Source organism: Trachinotus anak, unplaced genomic scaffold (assembly GCF_046630095.1).
Source record: "Trachinotus anak isolate AG129_WGS33_773 ecotype Australia unplaced genomic scaffold, CSIRO_AGI_Tana_v1 ptg000013l, whole genome shotgun sequence".
Taxonomy (NCBI): Eukaryota; Metazoa; Chordata; class Actinopteri; order Carangiformes; family Carangidae; genus Trachinotus; species Trachinotus anak.
This window is the reverse complement of record NW_027273864.1, coordinates 10,653,593-10,673,976: the sequence shown is the minus strand read 5'-3', so window position 1 is coordinate 10,673,976 and position 20,384 is coordinate 10,653,593. Positions and strand designations below refer to the sequence as shown.

The window sequence follows — 20,384 nt, the reverse complement described above, 5'->3', positions numbered from 1 at the left end:
TTGTCAACGAAAACTGAGACAAAAAATATTCATGACCTATTTTTCATGATGAAAACTAAGACTAAAACTAAATAATTTAGCTTTGAAAACGAGAACTCTAACGAAATGTATTTCAACTTTTATTAACAGATGGGTGATAATTAAAGACAGAGGAATGGACATGTTTTAACAACCTGCATGCACCTTTGGATCCACACACTGTAGCTCCTGATTAGCAAAAGTTTCCTCCACTGCCCAACATATATCTTGTTCAGAAGAAGATTTTGCCTCTTGACCAGTTGCCCCACCATTTATTTAAAAACTGCTGCCACCTGTAATCATGGTAACTGTACACAAAGATGGCAACACCTCTTGCCTCAAAACTCTTGACATGATGACATAAAAATGTAAAATGTATGAAATAAATGAAACTGAGGCACTGATGAAAACCAGACTAAAACGCCTTTAGTTTTTGTTGACTAAAATTGGACTAAGTCAGTCAACAAAAATCAAATGACAAAAATTCGTCTAAAACTTATACATATTTTCATCAAATGACTCTTATTACATTTAACTCAGGTGCCAAAATTAACACTGTGGTCAGATTCTGTTCTCCTCAGAACAATGTGGTACTATGAGAAAATCAGTTTAGGTTTAGTTTGTTGCTGGGATCCTCAGCCAACATACTAAAGTATAAACTTAGTAACAATAACACGTAGCTCTTAATATCCACAATACATATATGTACCCGCACTTAGCCCTAACTTTGGCTGTCAGTTTGTGTGTTTGTGGTCTCAGTCTCTTCTGCTCTGACCCAGGCTTTGGGTGACTTGTTCTGTGTTTTGTTTGCCAACATGTCAGGCTGGCATGAATCAGCAAATCTCTCTCTGGCTTTCTCCCAGTTCTTCTGAGACTTTGATCTAGTTATGGAGACGCTGTCTAGAGACATGGCAGCACCGGCCCCCAAACCTGACTGGGACTTTCTGATTTTCAGTTCAATCTGTGGGGAAAGGAATGAGAAAAAAAGAAAATGTAATCATTTTGTCGCTTCAGAGTTCATCTACACATAAACAGATGTGCCCATAAGACATCTCCAGCTTGTAAAATAGGCTCACCGGTGCTTTCATTCCAGTTCCCTCTTTGCCCAGTCCCTCTCCTTTCTTCCAGCCCATCTTTTCCAACATCTTCCGTCCTTTATTGACTTCGCTGATCTCCCTTTGTGAGGAAGAACATAATGTATGATTACCACATGCAGCCATTATTTCCAATCCGTTAGCAACAGTTAAAGGTAAGACTTACTCATGAACAGAAGCCGGTGCATCATCTCGTTGGAAAACCCCCTCACTGCCAACTGTCTGTCGTCGAGACTCTGCCCGGTCCTTGTATCTGGGGTTCTTAAGGGCTTTGGCCTCTTCATACTCACTGCTCTGTTTACAGAAAAGCACAGAGGTGACTGACAGCAAAAAGAGAAGAAGAGGGTTTAAACTAAAACCGTCTGCTGCTAGTCCTGATGACACTCACCTGCAGGCCATATTTGGCCTTCATCTGCTTCAGCTCCTTCTGTCTCAGTGCTTCTTTATCCTCCTTAGTGAGAGCAAGGCCTTTGGGAAAAAAAGAAGAGTAAAGCTTAGTATATCACTGCTACTTCATGAACTGATACCAAAAACATTGCCCTTGTTTTTCTGTGGATGGGTCTCCTCTTGAGGTTACTCACCTGTCTTCTCCTCTCTCCTGTGCTTGCTGAGGTGAGCCATCACCTGACCAGGCTCACAACCATCACAGGTATCGGTGCCTGAGTGGATGTGGAAAGAGAGTACAGTCTCTGCCATCTTCACCTCATCACCGTGCATCAGTGCATGTGGCTCACATTTGGCTTTGGGCTGCAGAAGAAATATTCATCGATAAAGTCATTGCTAACTTAAAGTTCTCCTGAGGAAGCAGACTGAGACAAAATGTTGACCTGTAAGATTCGGTTGCCATTGATGACTGTTCCGTTCTGGCTTCCCTGGTCCACCAGCATGTAGCTCTGCTGCTCCTGGTCAAAGTACACCTCTGCATGGAACTGGAACCAAACAGTTTACGGTTAAACACGTAATATTACCCTGCATTATACAAATAAATCCTTTAGATCCCTGAAGAAATATAAAAGTGAAATGGGTTACCTTGCTGACTCCCATCTCTGGTATTCGGATTGCATGATCCATATCTTTCTCTCTGCAACAGCAAGACAACGTGTTGGCATCAAGAGGCCCCATGAGCCATTATTGTGACATACAGGGAAATCAAATGTTCATATTTTCACTAAGTGAGACGACCACCCATAGCGCTCCCAAAGAAGGTGTATTTTGTAATTCTTAAAGCCACGTACAGAACTATAGCAGCTCAGTTTTGCAGCCTCAGCACTAACAATTCCCCCATACCTCAACCATATATACACAACTTAAAGTCCTTGTGATGAAAGTATAAAACTTTTGCTGAAATGGAACTCATGTTGCCACATGACAACAAAGAAAATGACACTAACCTGCCTATGGTGGCTGGAGAGTCAGCTGTGATGATGAACAGAGTGCCCACCTGCAGCACTGGAGACCTCACCACTGTCACTCTCACACAGGGCGGCCAAAGGTCTTTGACTGCAAGAAAAATACACCCAAAAACAGCAAAGACATGGCATGATGTTCTTAGAAAGAGTGCTAGGAACCAGTGAAACAATAAATTACTACCAGCTAAAACAAATTTCCTAAAGAACAAACAGCACGTGTGCCAAGTCCAGGCACATTTTTTCCTCTCACCTTCCTGACTCTGAGTCTCCATCTCTGATTCTGGGCTTTCTTTAGAGGGGGAGCTTGAAGATGATGAGAACGAAGGAGTAGATTCACACTCTTCTTTCTCCGACTCTGTGATCTCACCCTCCTCTGGTTCACTATTCCCCTCTGAATCATCGCTCCGAGCCTGACTCTTTTTCTTCTTCTGTTTTCCAGATTTTGACTTTTTCCTTTTCTTCTTTGATCTTCCCTTATCATCATGGTGTGAACCGTTTTTCTGCTTCTTCTTCTTTGATGAAGATTTGTCTTTCTCCTCCCGACGTGGAGCCAAATCTGCACTGCGAGACCTTCGCTTCAGTTTTCGTGATTCTGTGGTCCTCTTAGATGTTTGCAGTTCAACCCAGTCAGTTTCTTCTTCTTCCAACTTTATATCATCAGATATGAGCTCCTGCCGTCAGACATAGAATGGTGTGATTACCACCTCCAGTGATGTTCAGTGACAGCAGGCTGGATGGCTTTGTACTGTAGCCGATGTCTTTTGGCATCGTGTTCTTACACATATGGTCTCAGTCTTCAAAGACAATTCACCACAGACCTCCATCAAGTTACTTCAGGTTAAACAGGAACATCCTCAGTCATCCAAATACTAGTTTGCACCCAGATTTATACACACACAGGTGAAATCTTGAGTCATTCAAGGTTTATAACACCGTACAGAGCAAGTAATGATCTCTTCAAACATGCAAACAGTGATTAGATAACACTAATGTGTCTGAAACAGCCTACAGAACATTATTGAATACTTTCTTGTTAAATTTCATCTATTTTCAAGTTGGACTTTACTTTTCTAGTTTTGTCATGATTAATGATTGTTTTGAAGGTTGATCTGTTAAGACCTTGATATAGCCCCAACCCAGTGGCAAAATAGAACATTGTAACTCTACAGCGAGTTTCCTCCTGCTATAGAAAAGTTTTACAACCCATCTACAAGCATGAGGCTTCTGATTTCTGGTAACACAGGCATTAATGATGGAGTGTAAATGGTCACATCACATTTAACTGCTATAAAAGGTGTAGTTTGTATGAATGACAGCTGCGGCTTTGCCTAAAACTGTATAAGTGATTTATTTTGTTAATGTAACATGTAAATGAACCTTTGTGATGGCAGAAGCTATTCAGCAAAGTCCCTGGTTAAGAATAACTACAAATATTTTCAAATGCTTTGCATGTTGGTATTAAAAGTGTACCTCTGTGGGAAGCTGTTTTCCAGTAAGAGGAAATCTTCATTTTAGCCAATGAGCTAGTCACCTCTTGCACCTAGATCAGAGGAATAGCCTTTCAGTGAACTAGTCTAAAATCAATACAAAAAGCAAGTGTTTGAAGACTGAGACCAACAAAGTCAAGACAATTTTTAAGGGAAACTACAAAGTCAAAAGCCAGTTGTCAGCCACAAAGAACAAAATGAATCTGTGCCATATATCAATATAAGATGTTGTTACATACCATATCATTCTGGTGTGATGTTTTCTTGACCCCTTTCTTGAACTTCTTGCCTTTCTTTTCAGCAGCGTTTTTGTCCGGGCAGGACTCTGCACCAGTCTGTGCAGCAGGCACCTCAATTCTGGAATGAAACTGGTATCGTCCACTCTCTGCATCATAGTAGTAGTAAATGCCTGTGTTGGCATCGTAGTACAATTGACTGGCCTGAGGAAGAGGAAAAAAAAAATCATGTAAACACAAGATCAAATGACTGGTACATAATGGCTGTCAAAAAAAAGTTTTACAGAAAAGCGGCTGACGAACCGAGTCGTAGTAGAAGCCTGTGCTGTGATCATAGTACATCCCTGTTGTCTCATCAAAGACAAACCCAGTCTGTGTCATAGCCTCTTCAGCAGTGGCCCTCAACATATCAGCTATGGATCCTGCATCACCCTCCTGGAACAGACAACATCATCTATTTATCTCATACTAAAATTAATCAAATAGTTGTACCATCCATACATTCATATAGTAAACACACCAAATATTTCCAATGGCACCCCTGTTTCTAGTAACTTTTTAACATAGCTAACTATTAATGAAAGCTGACCTCTGTTGTGACTGTAACACTGCTGTCAGGTTGACCTGACTCCTCTGCAGCTGCTGCTTCGTTTGTTGTTGAATTCTCTGCAGCATCACTGCCATCAGCTCCATCCACTGCTGCTGCTGCTAAGTTTGGGCCTTCCTGAGTATCTGCTGCCTCAGGGTTCTGATAGTAGTTTCCATAGTAGTAGTTGTAATATTCTGGATGGAAATATCAAAAAATGCGCAAACATTTTTCTCACTTTCTGACAAACTGATATCATCATCTAATGTTATTAATATACATACAAAAGTAACACACCAGTTTCCGTCCATACGTTTTCTTCCGTTTGGGTTTCACGGTTGACTCTGTCTTTATCTTTCTTCTTCCGTTCATGAATCTCTGCACTCAGCTGTTCAACCTGAAACAATGCATTTCAAAAGAATTCAATCACAATAACATTATTTATTTATTTCAGGGTTTTCTGGAGGTGAACCACCCTGCCTAAGATAAAGACCACCTCCACTTTACACATTGTATAAAATTAACAGACTTTTATGAAATAAAACATTAACCATTAGAGAAAATGAGCAGAGATTCTATCTAACACAAATGCCACAGATTTTATGTAATTATTAGGTCATTAGGCTGCAGCCTGTTGGTGATCTCAAGGTGAGATGCGTTAGGGTCTGGGTGCCTTACCACCTCCACTAAACAGTTTCCTGGGGGAAACCCTGTAGTATTTGACAGCAGTGTCATGACAATACTTTTCACAAGAATCATCGGGAGTGTGATGGCATGTCAAGCATCAAGGGATCCAAGATTTCCCTCTGGGTGAATAAAGCTAAATGTTTTATCATCTAAATATCATTTTATTATTATTCAATCACAGCTGTAACGATTATTTGATTAATAAATTAGTCTCAACTATATTGATAATCAATTAATTGTTTTTTCAAGCAAAAAAGGCCAAAAATATTCTCTGATCATACATGTTTTAAATGTGAGGATTTGCTGATTGATTATTTTAAGGACTTTTGTTGATGTCACCTTGGATTCTAGGATATTGTGATAGTCTTTTTTTCTTGACTATTTTCTGATGTTTTACAGAACAAACAATTAATCACATATTTGAAAAATAACTTGTCAGATTGACCAATAATTATTGTCGATAGCTGCAGTATCAATTTTTGAAATAGTTGAGACATAGTGTAAAAGAAGAGTTCTGACAGACCCATTCAGACTAACGTTTAGCTGCCTATATCAACACCGAAATAAGGCTGTACCATATAAACAAATATCTTTATGTAGAGAAGATACATATCCTCTCATCTAAACAACCACTCTGTGGTGGACTGAAATGTGTGCAGGGGCTGACCTGTTTCCTCAGGTCTTCATTGTAGCCCTCTGTGCTCCTCTGCAGTCTTTCAGAGTGGTTCAGCTGCTTCTGTAACTTCACCAGCTCGGCCCTGCACTCTTTGAGCTCCTGCTTCAGCGAGTCTACTTTCAGCCGCAGCTCAGCTACCTCAGGCTCTTTGTCGCCGTCTCCATCTTCATTCTCCATCAGCTCAACTATTAAAAGTTTGAAAGTTATTCACGGAAGGGTAGAGATCATAGCGACAGCTGGCTCATCTATCTGCTAATGTCGACTGCTGGATATATGGCACCGGTTAACTGGGTTAGCACACAGATATTGAAATGAGAAATGTTCATTAAAGCCCTACAGCAATGTGGACAAAGGGACATGTTTATTAACACTAACTGTGCTGACATTTCATTGCTCTGCTTACCGTTTGTTTCGTTTTCTCCTCTTTGGCAGTGTATTTCCTGTCAGCACGGCACATGAACCAACCTGAAAGTTGAAAATAAACATCTTGTAACCACCCTGCATTTCCGTCACAGTCGAGAACATGTTTTGAAGATAATTAGACAGGTAGAGTTATAACCGTGGAAATGTTTACAGTCCACCCTGTTCACGACCGCCATTTACTACAAGCTACAAGTTAACGCGTCACAGCGGAAGTACTTCTTCTTTAGGTTTGGCGGACTTCCTTTTCCCTCTGTGCGACCTCTTTACCGCCGCCTAACGGTGAGCCAAGATCACAGTCTTTTAATAATAACCAATAAACCAGAAACTCTCTGCTTTTATCTTTTACCTTTCCTTTTATTGAAGTGCCGTAACAGGAATTTGATCTGTGTTTTTGATGGCTCACGACTGAGCCCGGAAGTGACACAAAAAACTAAAACGAGCCACCATGTGTGGGTAAATGGTACAGCACTGAGCATTTTGAACAAAGACTCATTAAGTTTGTGTATTAGCTGAACTATAGCCTAAATACAGTGGAAGTGAATCGTATAGTTTATATTAATTTGCACTTGTGCAATTGGTCAGTGTGCAATAGTGTGTGTTATGAATAATGCCTGAGTTATATAAATATGAATGGGCCTGCATACTTGAATGCATTGTATAAGTAACATATAAATTGCACATGTCATCACAATACAAATATTTTTTTCTGTGCAATTGTAAACACGTTGAATATGAATGAGGTTTGTACTGTTCACAAGTCTTTCACATAACAGATGTCATATCATTATTTTAGGTTTACATATAAACATTGCTAGGTGAGTAACTGATGATTTTTAATGATATCAATATATGTAAACAGCATTTTGTGTAATGGTTATTTCTTATCAAGGTACACTGTCCAAGTGTTATTACCGTCTCTGACCACTAGATGTCAATGCAACACTGATTAAGTTATCAAACAGCTCAGAGTAGAACTAGGAGGGACGCTTGCCTATTAGGACGTGTGCTCAGGCCTGGAAAAGGTGTTCACACTCATTTCTGGCAGGATGCAGTCATAAATTAAAGTCACAGCTAAACAGTTAGCTGCTACCTACTAGTAGGTTTTGCTGCTGGTTGATGGATGTTTGTCTCACATTGTTCAGTTTGTGTTCTTCTTAGCTTTTAAAATTTGCTGTTTGGGGGCTGATATGTTAGATTCCCTCATTGTTATAATAAGGCAGAAGTGAGGACTACTACAGTACAGCTAGTTTTGCACACATCATTTCTGGTAATGACCCTTGCTCCACTTGTCCTTTTCTGTTCCTCAGTCACACACATAACTATTCATCTGGTCACATTTTGACTTCCTCATCATCTCTCTTCAACCTCTCCCCAATTCTTTTTAGATTCATTAATTCTAGGGGAACGTCTGACACATTCAGATAGCTTGCTGACACTTGCCAAGACCAGGCCATCTCTGTGTGTCTGCACTTATTTCGGGCTCCAGAGGAAGGGCTGTTATGTAATACTGTGGCTCCACCATTGTCCTCTACAATTGAAACACATGGTCTATTTATGGCAAGAATGTATTATAAAGTATTATACTGTAGACACAATGTAAATGTACTATTAAGCACATTTTATCCTTGCGCTCTGTCAGTTCAGTTCACATGAGCTGTGAAGTTACAGAACAGTCTTGTGGGAAAAATATTGCTACTGGATGTTAATCACAATCATACCAAGACAAAACATAAATATCTTGTTGGTCAAATTTGTACTGAGACAGGTAGATTCTGAATTGCTGTGAACTGAGAAAAACTCCACAATAAGTTGTGGAAGCCAGATTGTTTTTCCTTTAGTTTTAGGGACTTTCTCAACAATGCCTTTCAGGTTCCTCCCACTTTGTTTGAAATCCGAGTCCTTGTGTTTGGATTTCAGTGCAGTGTCAGACTTCTTGGCAGGAGCCCTGGTATGGCTGTGGTGGTGATGGTGGTGGTGGTGGTGATGGTAGAGCAGCCTCTAGGAATGGGTTGGTATTTTATCTGGAGACACACATAGCTGCCTGACTCTACCTACAAATGTTTATTGATGCCATTTTTAGACTAGAAAAGCACCAGTCGTCTGTGAGTACGACTGGCAGTTTGGGAAAAGGACAAGACAAAACAATGGCATTTGGTTCAGTATTATGCCTGAGCTTGATTTTGAGCAGTGAAGAGTTATGAGTTCATGTTGGGATGGTAATAGGAATGTTTTCTTATGTAACCTACCAATCCTTGGTTACAATGAGTTTTCACTGCCCCTTCACCACTGGCGCAGAGAATCATTTGGAGTAAACAATGAGTCCATGGTAACAAAGTCTTAAATGCTTTTTCAACTTTTAGACATCAACTTTTTTTTTTTTTTTCCTCAGATGTACCACACCACTATCACACCTTCCCTTTATGGTTTCTCATCTGGCTGTAGCTTTATCTGTTAATCACATAAGACCTAACTGTTGATCAAGGATCATCGACCAGTATTACCACTCATAACACAATGGAAGATAGTACTCTTTTTTCTTATAAGCCTGAGCTACTGTGGGTCTCCAGTGTGGCTCAGGAACTTCAAAACCTTTTGTGAGCAAACATTTTACAGACAAGAAAGAGATGGTAAAACCTCTGATCAAAGGCACAGATTGATCTTCATGCTTCAGTGATAATCTGTTTGAAATACCCCTTAACTACTACCTACACGTGATCAATGTATGCTAGGATCACCAACGCACACACACAACACAGGTCCACAAGTTCCAGCAGACGCAGACTGAAAATAAGTGGGCAGGGGGCAAACTCCACTCTTTCAAATGTGGAAACTCTGAAGCCGACTGAGGCACATGTGTCTCTGCTCCTCGATGGGAAGTAGGGAGGAGTTTAGCTGCTGTGTGGCCGAGCCAAACCTTGTGTTTCTGGCACTGGAGCACAATATTAGAAAGGAATTCACAGATGATGTATATTACTAATGTACGACAAGAACTGCAGCATAAAAACATCAGATATACTGTACAGGTGTACTTGAAAAACACTCAGAGTAAGTAAATAACTATTGCAAATACTGCTCCAAACATGGGAGATCTCGGCTATTTTCAAGGTAATTTTTGATGTAAAGTGTACTGTGCAAGTCTCTTAAATCCCTGTCAGTTGATTTCAACTTGTAAGGCATTTTCCTCTTTGTCATTATGGTTTGCCTGTGTCATAATTTATGAGATTGATTACTTTGACATAATAAATCATTCAGATTTGATCATGTTGTCACAACCTGGCTGTAAAGCCAAATTCCCCCTTTCTTTTGCCCTGCATAGTGTGCCCTTGCTAAGCTGCAAACTAGGCACAGAGGCAAAAAGAGGTCATATTTTTGTACTAATAAGAGTGTAACTTCTAAAGATGCCCTTTGACTAACTGCAGCCGCTGAATTGTTATGTTTGCTTTGGTTTATCTTTGGACTATGCATTTTGTCCCTGTATGACTGTGGATCTTTTACAGTGGAATAGCATTAACAGGGGATATCTTTACAGCCAGCATGAACAGGAGGAGTAATTACTGTGAACAATATCTTTGTGAGTGTTCACATGGGTATGTGAGTATTATTATAGGATTGAACCTATTCTTAAAGGCATGGAAGTTGTGTCCACTTTGGAGCTCTCATATGTGTTTCCTTTTGGCTTTGAATTTAAAAGGGTGGTTGGTAGATTTACTTTATAGCTGATAACTGCTGCTAATTGGCTTTTACTCAAATACAAACCACCATTAAAGCAGTACTTATGGTTGTGGTTATGTTGTGATTATGCTGCTTCTGAGTCTTTTTCCGTTAGGTGTTTATTCTTTGTATGATAGTATCTCTTGGTTTACACAGAGAGTCCTCTGTTGACACTAGTGGGTGGCTTTGGGTTTTTTTTAGCGGCACGAGTTTCTCATGCTGCTGAGGTGTTTCAGGCACACATTGTGAAGGATGTCATGCCCGTTTTCCTTACAATGTACTTGGTGACATTAATTATGTAGCTGTGTCAGATGCTACAATGGGTTGCTACCAGCCATTAATGGCATTAAAAGACCATGGTTGCCTGTCACTTCACTGGTCTGAACTACTACCTCAGACACATTGAATCCATGCAGGTAGATAACCTGAGGCTACCCAACAGAACTGGTTTCCCTGGTCATGCATGCCTGCCACTGGATGGGAGAAACAGTTAACTGTTGAACAGCCTAAGGGAGCAAAGAAGGCTTTAAGATCCGGCCCCACATTCCTAACCGCTCTCTGGGCTATGAAATGTGGAGCCCCAACAGTTCAGCTCCTCCTCCACCTCCTCCTCCCTCTGTGTTTGTTTTCTGACTCCCTCCTTCTGCTTCAGAGTAGAAGAGCGGCCTGACAGGGAAGTACCATTCTCCAACCACAGGGGAACTCATTTAGCTGAGCACTGAAAAGCTGCATTCAAGCTTCCTGCCTTCCCCACCTCTGCGTTTTCTGTCAGTGGACTGGCCTGATGCGGAGGGGAGAGGTTGGAGGGGGTTCAGAAGAGGAGAGAGTGAGAACAGCATTTTGGAAACCAGCTGATCAGAGCGGTGGTATTCTGCCACAGAGGCAGAAGGGAGAGGGAGCGTGACTGGAAAAAGAAAAGAGAAGAGAAGAAGACGACGAAGTAATCTTTGTGATTTTTAGACTGAGAAAATAGAAGAAGGAGAAAGAAATGTCTCCTTCCGTTCATGAGAAGCTGGGTGCTCATGTGAAGAGGGAAGCTCTGTGGAAAGATGTGAGAGCTGTTGGCAGGGTGGAAATCTGAGGAAGAAACACACAGAAAAAGGATCAGTCCAGCGCTGGAAAGCAGCCCTTGCCGTCCGTAATTCAACAGAGGGTTGAGGAGCCCCGTGGAAAGAGGAGTGATGTCCTGGCTGTCACCTGTGTCATGGGCCAAATGGACGTGGACGGCTGTGCGAGGGGGAGAGGGAGAAGAGGAGGATGAAGAGGGGCAGGAGCCCAGTGAGGAGAGGGAGCAACGTGGAGAGAGAGGGGAGGAAGAGGAGGAGGAGGAGAGATCTCAAGGCTGCAGGCAAGTGTTGTGCTGGAGCCTGGAGACTACTGACACTGTGATTCACACTGTCTGGACTGGAGAAGAGGGCATTTTCACATATGTGTGCGTGGTTGTGTGTATCTGTTTATAAGTCTACCTGTCAGGCTGAGGGATTTCTATGGAAGTTGGATGAAATGGACAGAGGAGAAGAGGAGAAAAACATATCTGTTGTCCCAACTTTGCCCGCAGAAATGCGTTATGTTGTCATGCAGCGCTGACACAATTTTTGGTGTGGCTGTGACAGTGTTTGAACACAATGTCCTCATTACTGTGGCTTTACAAAAAAGAGCACACATTCCAGCACTGCAGTCAGGTACAGTTTAGTTTAATGATGTAATTACTGCAAACACACAAAGATGACACATGCTCCAAGCGTTCGTGTCTCTGCTCCTCATGTCTGCTTTGATAACAATGTCATCTTAGTCATTGTTCCAGGTAGACACAAAGATTCACATCTACCTCACTTTAACATTGTATTGACCTGATACTTTATCACTACCTTGGAGTGTTAAGTCTTCCATGTTGGTTTATTTGTTTACTATCTCTGCAGATCAGTAATGTCAGTGTCTGCTAGGGTGTGATGTAGCTTCCTGAAGTGATCAGATCAAATTGAATGCCATCACACTGCAATGCTGGAATCACAAGTTGGTGTGGAAAAGGGTCCGTGTACTATATGTTGCAAACCGTATTCAGGTGCAGTGCTCCCATCTTTATTTAAAATGAATACACCATTTGTGTCTTTGTTAGATACAGTCTTATAATTCGGGCTGTGCAGCAACAGGAAATAGTAAGCTGCCCCACTTCCTCTTCCTCTATATGTCTTCTGCGGTCTTGCATGAATTAGATCATATTGGTACAATGTTGCACATGATACTTAAAACTAAATATATTAATTGTGTATATGATTACATTCAGTACATTTCAGGTTTACATGCAAAACATATTGACAGGTTTATGGCAACATCCCTTAGATCACTGTGATCCAGCATGTGAGGTTGGGAGGATAATTCTGTGTGCATGCAAGATGTATTTGTTCTACATTTTATTGATGTAACACTGGATAGTTTTACTTCTTTGTTCCTCTATTCAACTGAAACAACCGAAGAAGGGAAGGCCACTCTTCAGTCGGACTACAACCTGTGATGAGGGTTTGTGAACAGACACATTTGCTTTTTAGGGTCATAAGCCATGGTGCCATGAATCCTACAGTATCTGGGATCAAATAATATAATTGTACGATTTAATAGATTTGTGATGGATCAGCCCTAAAGAATAAGATTTGTCCATATACTTGCATATATTTCACACTTTAATGCTGTTAAAGCAGTTCTGTTTTATTCAGGTTTATTTAGAGCTCACCCTTTTGCGTTTGGGCTTCATAGCTCCTGTTTTGAGTATTTGTAATATGATCACTCCTCAGTTATATAAGGATTTTTCTGTCCTCCTCTCTCAGCTTTTGAATGTTTGGAAAGTTCATGCTCCTCTCTCTCTCTCTCTCTCTCTCTCTCTCTCTCTCTCTCTGTGTTTCTATCTGACTACCACAGCTCTGACTCAGAGGGTCATTTTGACACTCCTGAAGCAGCAACTCCCGTCCGAGCTCCTCCACCCATCCCAGGAGAGCTGGAGAACAACAACACTGATGCAGACAAAACAGGTGAGACCACTGCTGAACAAATAACAAACAGACTGAGAAAGAGAAGGGGAGACAGCAGACATAAGTTGCCCCAGACGTAAACATGCTACAGTAAGACCTCGGGGTAACTGAGGGTTCTGATTAACATTACAGATACTGAACAAAACAGAAGAAATGCCTTTTCAAGTACGCAGCACACATAACCTAACAGAGTGTCCCTCCTTGAAGTTGCCATGGAAACAAGTCTTTTGATGTTGCACACATACACAGACATCACACGTGTGCATGTGTTTGTCTTCACAGTCAACAGAGGTAAAAAAAAAAAAAAAAAAGGAACGCGTCTAAAATGTGTCAACTAAATATTTATATGTTAAAATGATAATTTAGGCATGTATGAATTCCACTACTGTGTGTGAACTGTGTGCATTGGCGTATCGAGTTCACCATGCCAGAGTAATTGGATACATATGCAGTCTGATGTCTCAGGAATGTACCCACCTACTGCATTTCAGCTTTAGATAAGAATTTACTTGTTTGTTTGTTTTTTACAAAGCATACAATGACAAGTTTTAGATTTCTTACGTATTATATGCAATCAAATGCACAATGCAGTGTTTTATTACAGGTACCTACCTAATACCTAAGCGGTCCTGCATGCTTAGTATGTAAGCTGGTATGCACACTGACTAGGGATTTTGGGTGTGACAATGGCGGAGGAACTGTCATTGTCATTTGAGTACTAAGAGGAGGAGTCTATAGCAGAGTGTGGGAATGGCCTTTGCTCTGGAATTCAACAGGTTCAACAAAAGCTTTGATTTGCCCTGTTTTGTATTGGTCACTGATAGAGGTCACAATGAGGGGAGTGTCTGAACAAAGCTTGGTATCAGGCAGACACTATATGCAGCTCTCCTTTTAAGGAGGATTTTTTTGAAGACCATGTATTGATGTGAAGCTGCTGCTGTTTTGGTAGGATTAAAACCTTCCGGTAAAAAAAGTTCCAGCAACGTTTTACAAACGTGTACGTTGCAAACGTCAACCAGAATGAAGTGAGTTCACTTTTGTTTCAACCACAAAAAGCCCTTCCTGCAGCTGTTGGAGGAGGAAGTTTGAATCCTGGCAGACAGGAGCTGAAGAGCCTCTAGAAACCTCTCTGAATGTAAACATGCTGATGGCTGTGTTTGTCTGTGCCCATCCAAAGTCTCCACTACTACACGAGAGTCAGTCTACACATGATGACGCTTTATAAATATTTAATAGATAGTTGAAGACGTGACAGAAAGACCCCAAACCTTAAACTGATCACATTAACAACTAGATACTTACAGTGATTTGTTTTCCAAAGAAACTGAGAAAAAGATCAAGATAATGAAACAACAGCTATGCACAAATATGTAGTTGTGAGCTGTTTGCTCATAAAAAATCACGACAAAAAATATCTTAACAAAATGGTGAACAGATGCAAAACAGTTAATCTTACTAATCAAATTAGACAACAGGATTTGTGTATTGCACACAGGCAGTGCAGATGAGTGAGCTTTATCTTTGCTGTGACATGTTCTGCTTTTTTACAAACACAGGAGTGAAAGAACAAAGGGAGATTGCACTGAATATGCATGTGGACATGTTTGCATGGGCACGTTGGATGGCAGGAACACTTTGAAAATGATACTCGGGCAACATGCTAATGTGAATGGAAGCAGGTAGAAACACAGCAGGCTGTGCTAGTCTCCTAGCAACATAATATTACATGAATATGGCGAGTATGACAGGCTTACTGAAATATGTTGATGTGTCAGAAGGGGCCCTGAAGGTAATAATAACACCACACCGCAGCCACAGGACCCTGTTGTCCTCAACACGCAACACAAAATGAACCATTTTGCATTTTTAGGTGTATTTTCTAGTTCACTTCTTGGTTTAAATGTGATGGCCCTCATAGCAAGACATCACCATGGCAACAGCAGCAATTGGAACAGTTGGCTGGCTAGTAACCTGCTTTCAGAGAGCCAATCAGATATTACCTTCATCTGGGTTTACATTTGATTGGAGAGATTGAAGCACAAGTGTGTGTGCAGTTTTAATTGTTGCATTTTGAATATGTACATGTATTTTTAGGGCTAATTCTGGCTTTTTTCTCTCATTTCTTCTTCAGATTTTGATCAGGAGGAGCACCTGATAGTGACTGCTCCTGTCAGGGATCAGGATACTTTGCTCAGCCACAACATGGGTCAGGATGATCCTGCGGTCCACATGGGTGGTCCACTGGAAATAGACATGCAGACGCTAGAAGCAGAACAAGCAGAGAATCTTCCAGAAGCTTTGGGCTCTGTGCCTGTTCCTGATTCATCCTCAATGAAGGAAACTCCTGAAGTGGCTAAGTGCACAGCTCCATCCTCTGAGCCATCCCAAGTCTCAGTCCCAGTCCTAGTTGAAGATGCTGTCCCAGATCTGGCTCCGGCTCCTGCTCCAACCCCAGAGCCAGACTCAGTACAGAGCAGTGAACCTGCACCAGTCCAAGCTCTGGAACCCCCTGAGGAAAAACCTCTTGCGGTCTCAGAACCAGAGTGCAATGGCCTTCCCAACCAAACAGAACCTACTCGAAAGACTAAAACCAGCAAATCTAAGCCTCCATCTCTGAAAATGAAGGCCTCGATGAATGAGCTTTCTCAAACAAATGAGGAACAAGAAATTCCTGTTCCCACGGCCACATACAGCTTCGACCCTGACCAGCTGGATGCCAGTTTTAACCCCTTTACCAGTGGTGGATCAAAAATCCAAAACTCTCCTCCACCTTGCGGTTCAAACTCCCAACCCAGACTTGAGCCACTTGGTTGCTCATTGCCTGTCTGTGAGGCCAGCTCAGCCGCTCCAGCAGACGCAGAGGTGACGGAGTCTTCATCAGAGGCGAAACCTGTGATGCTGGAGTTTGGTCTGGACGAGGGGACAGTCAGCAAACCACCTCCGAGGAAATCTGGTGGAAAAAAGACAATCAGCAAACTTGCAGCTAAGAAACAGAGGCCCAAAGGACCAGAGACTTCTAGCAAACCTGCACCAGAACCCACAGTGTCAGAGCCAGTTTCTGAACCAGTACCAGAACCAATTTCCCAATCAATTTCAGAAACTGTTTCAGATCCTCTTCCAAAAACTTCTGTGCCAGTTTCAGACTCTTCTGCACCTATGAACCTTGACGATGTCCCTATTCCTAAGACAGGAACATATAACTTTGATCCCAGTCAGTGGGATGACCCAAACTTTAATCCATTTGGTAGCAATAATAAGATGAGTACCTCCCCAGTGCTCCCTAAGGGCACCTACAGCTTCGACCCAGACAATTTTGATGACTCTATGGACCCTTTTAAACCTTCCAAAAGCTTCAGCACTGAGGACTCGTCCAGTAGCACCACTCAGCCTGAGAAAAAAGTAAAAGATGGAGGCAAACAGAAAGCAGGACACTCGTCTGGTGAGAAAAAAGTGAGGCAGATTCCCAAGAAAGGCAAAGAGAGGACAATCACGTAAGTCTACAGAAAAATGGCCTTGAGCTCAAATTCCCATCCTCATGTTTGCAAACTACCTTTTTTGCCCCAGATGTTAGAAATGTTAAAAAAATCTGAATTCAGTTTTCAGCTGAGAGTGTCTGGACGGATACCAAACAATATTTTGAACAAGTGCCAAACACTAAACACTCCACACTAACCACTGATGCAATTCCCAAACAGGTTATAAATAGGCTAGGCTGTTAAAAGTGCTTATAGCTGCAGTGTTCACACTGGTTTCAGCTTTTCAAGGGCTGTTGGCATCTTGTGTTTATGCTCAAACTTAAAACTGTCTGCTGAGTGTCTAATATGCTGAGCCGTACACCTTTAGTCACTCACTCGCTCTCCTTTGTCTCTTGCCCCTGTTCTTTGTTCCCTTATTAAAACCCTCCCTATCCCTCGCTGTATCCCCTTCATCCTTCATCCTTCCTCCTCGTGTCTGTCGCACAACCCCCAATCTCTGCTTTCGTCTACTTCGCTTGGCCTCAGGACATCTGAACAAGTCAAGTTTCTCTGTTTTCTGTTGTAAGTACTCTCACTATCGACGCTCTCTTTCATGCACACTTGTTTCCCATTTTACTCCCATCATGGCATGTGCTATGTCTGAACTGATTTTCAAGGAGCATGTGAGGGAAATGAATGTCTTCCTCAGTTTCGCCGCAGCTCACAAGGCCATCCCCTCGCACATTAGCACTTTAATTTTGTCCTGACGTGTGATCCCTCTAGAAGTTGGGTAGCACTGATATGGTTATATATGTGTGTCGCTGCACCTCTCTATAGGGCAATGCAACAAGGCACAGAAATGTTTACAGCTTTATGATTGCAGAAACAGTGAAAATAAAATAATATTTTTGAAGGATCACTGATTTTCCAATATTAACTGTTGTATTATCACCATGTGCTTGTTTTGTAGGAATACCTGTAAACTTCAGAAATATGATGAAAGCCAGTCCATGGTGCTTGATGTGTGTAATCAGGTAATGTGTGTATTTTGCTGTGTGTGTGTGTGTGTGTGTGTGTGTGTGAGTGTTGTTGTGTCAGCTGAAATGTTTCACCTTACTGCAGTGACACTGCAATGACCATTATTCAGCAGCTGTCCAACCTTTTAGCCTCACCTCTTAACACACACACACACACACACACACACACACACACACACACACACACACATACACACACACAGTTGTCTGACAGGAGCATCAGCAGCTCTGCAGTGCTGGCTTGGCACAGTGGCAGATCTGTGACTTATCTCTCCGCAGTCAAATATTAGTCTGCTGATCCCACATTCCCTCAACAGTATCACCTCCTCCATTCTCAGGAGATATTCTATTAACAAGATATTGGATTGTTTTAGAGTACCTAAGATACCTTAACACAATTTGTCAAGGCTTTCAGTGTTATCTTACTGTAACTTCCCTGGCAAATGTATTACCTAAACAATGTTGGATCGCTGGGACAGTAATGGATGTCAGAATTAATGTAGTGTACCCACAGTTGCTTATGAAAGGTTTCAATCCACAACGGTACATATGTACTTAATATATAGTAATATATATTGTACTTTTTATGTAAGCATATCGAAGTATGAAATAAAACCTATTGTAATGTGGGTCATATCTTGCCCTCTTGTCACCAGGAGGAAGATGAGGTGGTGATCCAGACCCCAGAGATCACTCAGCGGGTTCATCATGCTACCGATGAGGAGAAGTTGGCCTCCACTGCCATCATGGGCCAGGCAACAGACAGCCAGGAGGAGAGATCAGAACCTGAATGCAATAAAGCACCTGCGAAAAAACACCCAATCAATGACATATCTGTTATGGATGGTATGTTTCTCAGTCAGTTTCAGACAGTCTCTGTCAAGACTTTTTTGATAGGGGTCAGCTATAATTTAAGGTCTTCATTAAGTCAGTGGCAATTGGGTGATGCTGCAGGTTGCCAAGAGGTTCTCAAGTTCAAGTTTTGTTTGGACTGGGTGCTAGATAACAGTCACAAAGAGCACCCAGGCTAAAGATGACATTAAGTGGAAGAGCTCTGACTAGTGTGTTGATCAGAATGTGTGACCCAAAAGCATTTGCAAATTATTTTATCCACAGTCATAATATCTTGTTTCTTTATTCCATCTGACCTTTACAAGTTCACTTGTGATGTTTTAAGTTAATACTGGTTTGCATGAGATGCAGCATCAATGGCAATTTTAGATCATGGTGCAGGGTGTTGGAGAAGTAAGCATTCCTAGAGAGATGCCAGTTGAATTGGAAAATGTAAAACAAGGTGAGAGATTCAGTTACACAATTTTCTCAGCAACTACCGTTGGAGTTTTGGAGACTGCAATGCCCCAAGAATGTGTCAGACATTAGGAGGACGAAAAATGGAGCATGCATGCTCAGCAAAACCCCTGTCCTGGATAAAAGAAATATATAAATATTACATTGGGGAACAGTTGCTTCCCACAACTGTGAAACTAGTCTGCATCAGTGGTGCAAGTATTACACATAAGACAATCTAATGAAAACCAAACAAATAGTGGATCTGCTTCTTTTTGTGGATTAGATATGAGATAATAATACAATTAACATTTTGTCATTTTTTCCCTCAAAGATCCTGAAGTCAAGATTGCAGATCACCAGGAGGAGAAGAACACCTGCAGTCTGAAAGACGATATAGTAAGTACCATAGGAACCACAGGCAGGGAGTAGTATGAATATTTAAACATGACCAGCTTGTTTTGTACCATCTGGTTTTCATTTCAACTGGCAATAAGTTTAGTCACTACTGGAGTCCTACTTTTTTATTTTGTCATACTGAGACAGTTGGCTTGTGTTGCAGTCTGATGCCCCACCAGCTATTTTTGACATGACTTGAATAGTTTCTACTTTCATAATATTTATCCAAGATAACCACATTTGCAAATGTGGAGTTATACAAATGTTTGACTAATAAAGTCAACACAAATGTGAACAGTTTTTCTGGTGCACCCTCTGCAAAGACATCATGTCACATGAGTGCTAATGTCTGTGATGAAAAGTAAAAACAGTAGACGAACTGATTCATGACATGCCATCTGGGATCTGTTTACAACACATAAGGAGGTCATATCTTGTCGGACTGAGGGCACACTGTGTTTTCTGTGTGTTCCACAGAGTCAGATATCTATAAACCAAACCACAAAGGTAGCCAGCAGTGATGCCACAGACACAGCAACCCTGACCCAGGACAACTTACCTCTGAGTGAGATGGACAAGGCAGCAGTGCTCACCCTGATCAGAGAAGAGGTACAGTGCAGTATGTCACTCCCACAAACCCAGTGAGGTCAATCTAATGCTGATAACCTCTTTGGATCTAAATGTATCAGCTCATTTATTTTTCTTGTCTTGTGTCTGCATGCCCTGTCTTCCAATCAGATCATCACTAAAGAGATCGAGGTCAATGAGTGGAAGACAAAGTACGAGGAGAGCAGAGCGGAGGTTTTTGAGATGAGGTACGAGGCTTCACCGGTACCCCTGCACCTTGCTCCCTGTT

At 41.6% G+C, this 20,384-nt stretch overlaps 2 protein-coding genes across 7 annotated transcripts in view; one reads left to right on the top strand and one right to left on the bottom strand.

The window, feature by feature from the left end:
• The window catches only part of tacc1 (transforming, acidic coiled-coil containing protein 1), a 45,680-nt gene that overhangs the window by 20,860 nt on the left and 4,436 nt on the right, over window positions 1-20,384 (top strand). For 2 of the 5 annotated variants that reach the window (XM_071495005.1, XM_071495002.1), the window contains exons 2-8: window positions 13,241-13,350; window positions 15,482-16,841; window positions 17,776-17,839; window positions 18,499-18,688; window positions 19,464-19,528; window positions 20,006-20,137; window positions 20,267-20,343. In XM_071495005.1, the coding sequence (XP_071351106.1) occupies window positions 15,553-16,841; window positions 17,776-17,839; window positions 18,499-18,688; window positions 19,464-19,528; window positions 20,006-20,137; window positions 20,267-20,343 (1,817 nt within the window). In that variant the 5' untranslated portion in view covers window positions 13,241-13,350; window positions 15,482-15,552. Of the gene's footprint in view, window positions 1-9,867; window positions 10,204-10,642; window positions 11,676-12,219; window positions 12,845-13,240; window positions 13,351-15,481; window positions 16,842-17,775; window positions 17,840-18,498; window positions 18,689-19,463; window positions 19,529-20,005; window positions 20,138-20,266; window positions 20,344-20,384 lie in introns of those variants that run through there. The other 3 variants (XM_071495003.1, XM_071495001.1, XM_071495006.1) reach the window with 3 other exon arrangements.
• aggf1 (angiogenic factor with G patch and FHA domains 1) lies at window positions 107-7,344 on the bottom strand. 2 transcript variants are annotated; one of them, XM_071495008.1, is made up of 16 exons: window positions 6,753-7,344; window positions 6,597-6,658; window positions 6,185-6,378; window positions 5,128-5,227; window positions 4,834-5,027; window positions 4,548-4,679; window positions 4,248-4,448; window positions 3,992-4,061; window positions 2,504-2,612; window positions 2,142-2,193; window positions 1,940-2,041; window positions 1,694-1,859; window positions 1,501-1,580; window positions 1,279-1,406; window positions 1,095-1,194; window positions 107-979 (listed from the first exon to the last, which is right to left on the bottom strand). In XM_071495008.1, the coding sequence occupies exons 3-16, from the start codon at window positions 6,368-6,370 to the stop codon at window positions 740-742; spliced, it is 1,860 nt and encodes a 619-aa protein (XP_071351109.1). In that variant the 5' UTR covers window positions 6,371-6,378; window positions 6,597-6,658; window positions 6,753-7,344; the 3' UTR covers window positions 107-739. The 2 variants fall into 2 exon arrangements, with proteins under 2 accessions (XP_071351109.1, XP_071351108.1); XM_071495007.1 differs by lacking the exon at window positions 3,992-4,061 and adding an exon at window positions 2,772-3,192 and having other exon boundaries at window positions 6,753-7,343.

What these genes read in the sequence shown, in the direction of transcription:
- aggf1 (XM_071495007.1), bottom strand. Translation starts at nt 6,370, where the DNA reads ATGGAGAATGAAGATGGAGACGGCGACAAAGAGCCTGAGGTAGCTGAG. An exon ending in CAGAGATGGGAGTCAGCAAG is followed by an intron (nt 2,042 to 2,141) that starts GTAACCCATTTC and finishes GTTTGGTTCCAG; the next exon opens with TTCCATGCAGAGGTGTACTT. An exon ending in ATGGCAACCGAATCTTACAG is followed by an intron (nt 1,860 to 1,939) that starts GTCAACATTTTG and finishes TTTCTTCTGCAG; the next exon opens with CCCAAAGCCAAATGTGAGCC.